Raw genomic sequence first — 2,764 nt, forward strand, 5'->3', positions numbered from 1 at the left:
AAGAACGTCTATGCCGTTTTGTATAAGTGCCGGGAAGATACCATCACTTCCTGGTGACTTGAAAGGACTGAAAGAATTAACTGCCCATCTGATTTTATCAATGTCAAAAATGATACCAGATAGCGACATTAAACGATTGTCTGGTTGTTCATAACTTAACGTGCGCCTATCTATGGATGCATCACATAAGATCGATCCTGGAAAGTGCACATGTAGTAAATGTTGTAAAGTTTCCCTGCCATTTGCTGTGCAGAGACCATCATTCTTTTTCAATAGACCAATGTCATTTGAAAGAGACTTTCTCAACACTTTATGAAGGCGAGCCATTTGCGGAGTGTTGTCAACACTGTCACAGAAAGTTTTCCATGATTTCCGTTTAGATTTTCTAATCTCATTGTTGTAGGCAGTCAAGGATGTTTTATAGTCTACCCACACCCCTGATCGCTTTGCTAAATTAAAAAGCTTCCTAACCTCCTTGCGCATTTCTTCGAGCCTTTTGTTCCACCATGGCACATCCCGTCTGGATGTACGTGGTTCAACCTTACATGCATCTTCATGCGCCTGAGAGATAACAGAGTTTATTTGATCTGCAGCTAATTCAAGTTCATCAATATGACTGATTGAATTCAGTAACTGGTCCTCCTTACTAGCTAAGGATAGTCTAAAGATTTCCCAGTTGATACACTTACGTGCAGCTGGCAAATTTTTATGTAAAAAGTGACCCGGCAGTTCAAAAAGAATATGTTGGTGGTCAGATAAAGAAACCTCCTTTGAGACCCTCCAATTAACAACATAATTGGAGATAAATTGACTAGAAAGAGTAAGGTCAAGAACCTCTCTTCTAATGGCATTAATAAAAGTGGGTTCAGAACCATTGTTCAATATGCTGACGTTATTACTACTAAAGTATTCTAAAAGCATTTGCCCTCTTCTATTTATGTTAGTACTACCCCATAAGGTATGGTGCGCGTTTGCGTCGCAACCAATTATAAATTGTAAATTATTGGATTTGCAATAACTTACCAAGTTTGTGACTGCTTCAGGTGGTGCTTCATCTGCATCGCCTGGAAAGTAGGCCGATGCGATCACGATCTCACGTGTTCCGCACTCCGTCGGGATCTCAAAAATGGCCGACACCAAGTCCCTCTGGATGAAATCTGGAATTGGAATACAGTTAACATTTTTGTTTACTAGTATAGCAGTTCTAGGCGACTCTATGTCACGTTTATATATCAACTTACTTGATTGATGTTGAAGGCCTTTTATATGCCCACCGACTGTCCATGGCTCCTGGATAAGCGCTATGGCCAGTCCTTTTGTGGCGAAGGTCCTGCACAAGGTAGCCGATGCTCCTTTCGCGTGGTGCAGGTTCGCCTGTAACACCCCTATGGTGCTCATTTTTGTTGAGTTTTATTGAGAGAGCGTTCAACTTCCTTTTGAAGTCGAGCTCTTCGTGGCCCTTTTTCCTTCTGGCGCTCTTTTGGAGTTGTTGATGCTCCACCCACAGGTGGCCGCATCCAAAGCCTTTTTTGAATGGCGGCTCTACTAGTAGTTGGGGCCTCATTTGGATTCACAATAGACGTAAGTGTTGATTGTGGGACCACGTGCTCCACTTTCTGTTTCTCCGTCCTTGTGATCTGGAGTTTATTTGGAACCTTTTGTTCCACAGGCCGTTGTTCTGGCTGCCCCTCCTTTGTCATACTGTTAGTTTTAAGCAGTAGCTTGACATGGCTGAAGCGATATGCAATTCTACCTCCACTCTGGACCAGTGAGTTCCAGGATGCATCGTCGACAGCAAAGACGATGTGGAGCAGTGAACCTTCTGCGGTCCGCTGTAATACCTTCCAGGTGCTTGCTTTAATCCTGTTCTGGGCCTCAATTGTGGCAAGAACCTTGGTATTTTCAAAATCGCAACTGTGTGGGAAGTATCCTCGCACCAGATGTGTTTTTGGAAACTCCGACTCTTCAACCACTTTGGCGCCCAGTTTAGCCTTTGTTGCAATAGCTGCCGCATTTTTACGGACCCATTCAGCCGTTTGGTTATTTGTGCACACCATCATGAGCCATCCCGTACGAGGGAAACAACCTTCAAATTCTGGTTTAACCTCGTCAGACGCCAACTCTATGGCAGTCTCAATTATAGCCTCCTGTAGCTGTGCAGTCTGTTCCCTGTTTAGGGGGCACTTAGCCAAATCAAAAGGAACAAATCCTAATTTGATCCCCTTGGCCTGACTGGCTACTTGGCTGAAAGAGGGTTTACTCGATCCCTGAATCGAGGTGTTTTGTTTTGGTTTCTTACCAGCTGGCATGACCATGTCGTCAGATAAAGCCCTTTTAGCTGGCGCACGAGTTGGAAGTTTAGAAACCATGTCTAGGGCCACATCCCTAGAGTGTCCCTGACTCATGTAAGCCTTTAACCTCCTCTTCTGCATTGAGTTCAGTTTCACAAAACCCTTCTGGTCATGTAAACTGATCCCTTTCATACAAACATTGACAACAGTAGCACCTGACTGTTGAGAACAGAGACTGACTCCGTCAGTCTGTGCTGAAGCCTTTATCATTAATAAACTACCTTTATATAGGTATTTAATTGATTTTTAATGGTATTATTCACTATATGTATTAATTAATTACATACAAAAATCATGAAATCGTAAATTGAAACTTTATTAATGATAAAAATATTCAATATAAAAATACAATTAAATCAACTATATTTAATAAAGAAAACATATATGAAAACATAAATAAAAGCTTTATTAAA

General features: G+C 41.9%; 1 protein-coding gene across 1 annotated transcript; it reads right to left on the reverse strand.

Moving 5' to 3' along the window:
- Positions 1-1,102: 1,102 nt before the first annotated feature.
- On the reverse strand, positions 1,103-2,561 carry LOC119665059. The gene is made up of 2 exons (XM_038074378.1): positions 1,242-2,561; positions 1,103-1,157 (listed from the first exon to the last, which is right to left on the reverse strand). Exon 1 carries the CDS (start codon positions 2,559-2,561, stop codon positions 1,395-1,397), a length of 1,167 nt encoding a protein of 388 aa, XP_037930306.1. The 3' UTR covers positions 1,103-1,157; positions 1,242-1,394.
- Positions 2,562-2,764: the final 203 nt, after the last annotated feature.

The sequence above is a fragment of the Teleopsis dalmanni genome, unplaced genomic scaffold (assembly GCF_002237135.1).
Source record: "Teleopsis dalmanni isolate 2A unplaced genomic scaffold, ASM223713v2 unscaffolded_contig_3373, whole genome shotgun sequence".
NCBI lineage: Eukaryota > Metazoa > Arthropoda > Insecta > Diptera > Diopsidae > Teleopsis > Teleopsis dalmanni.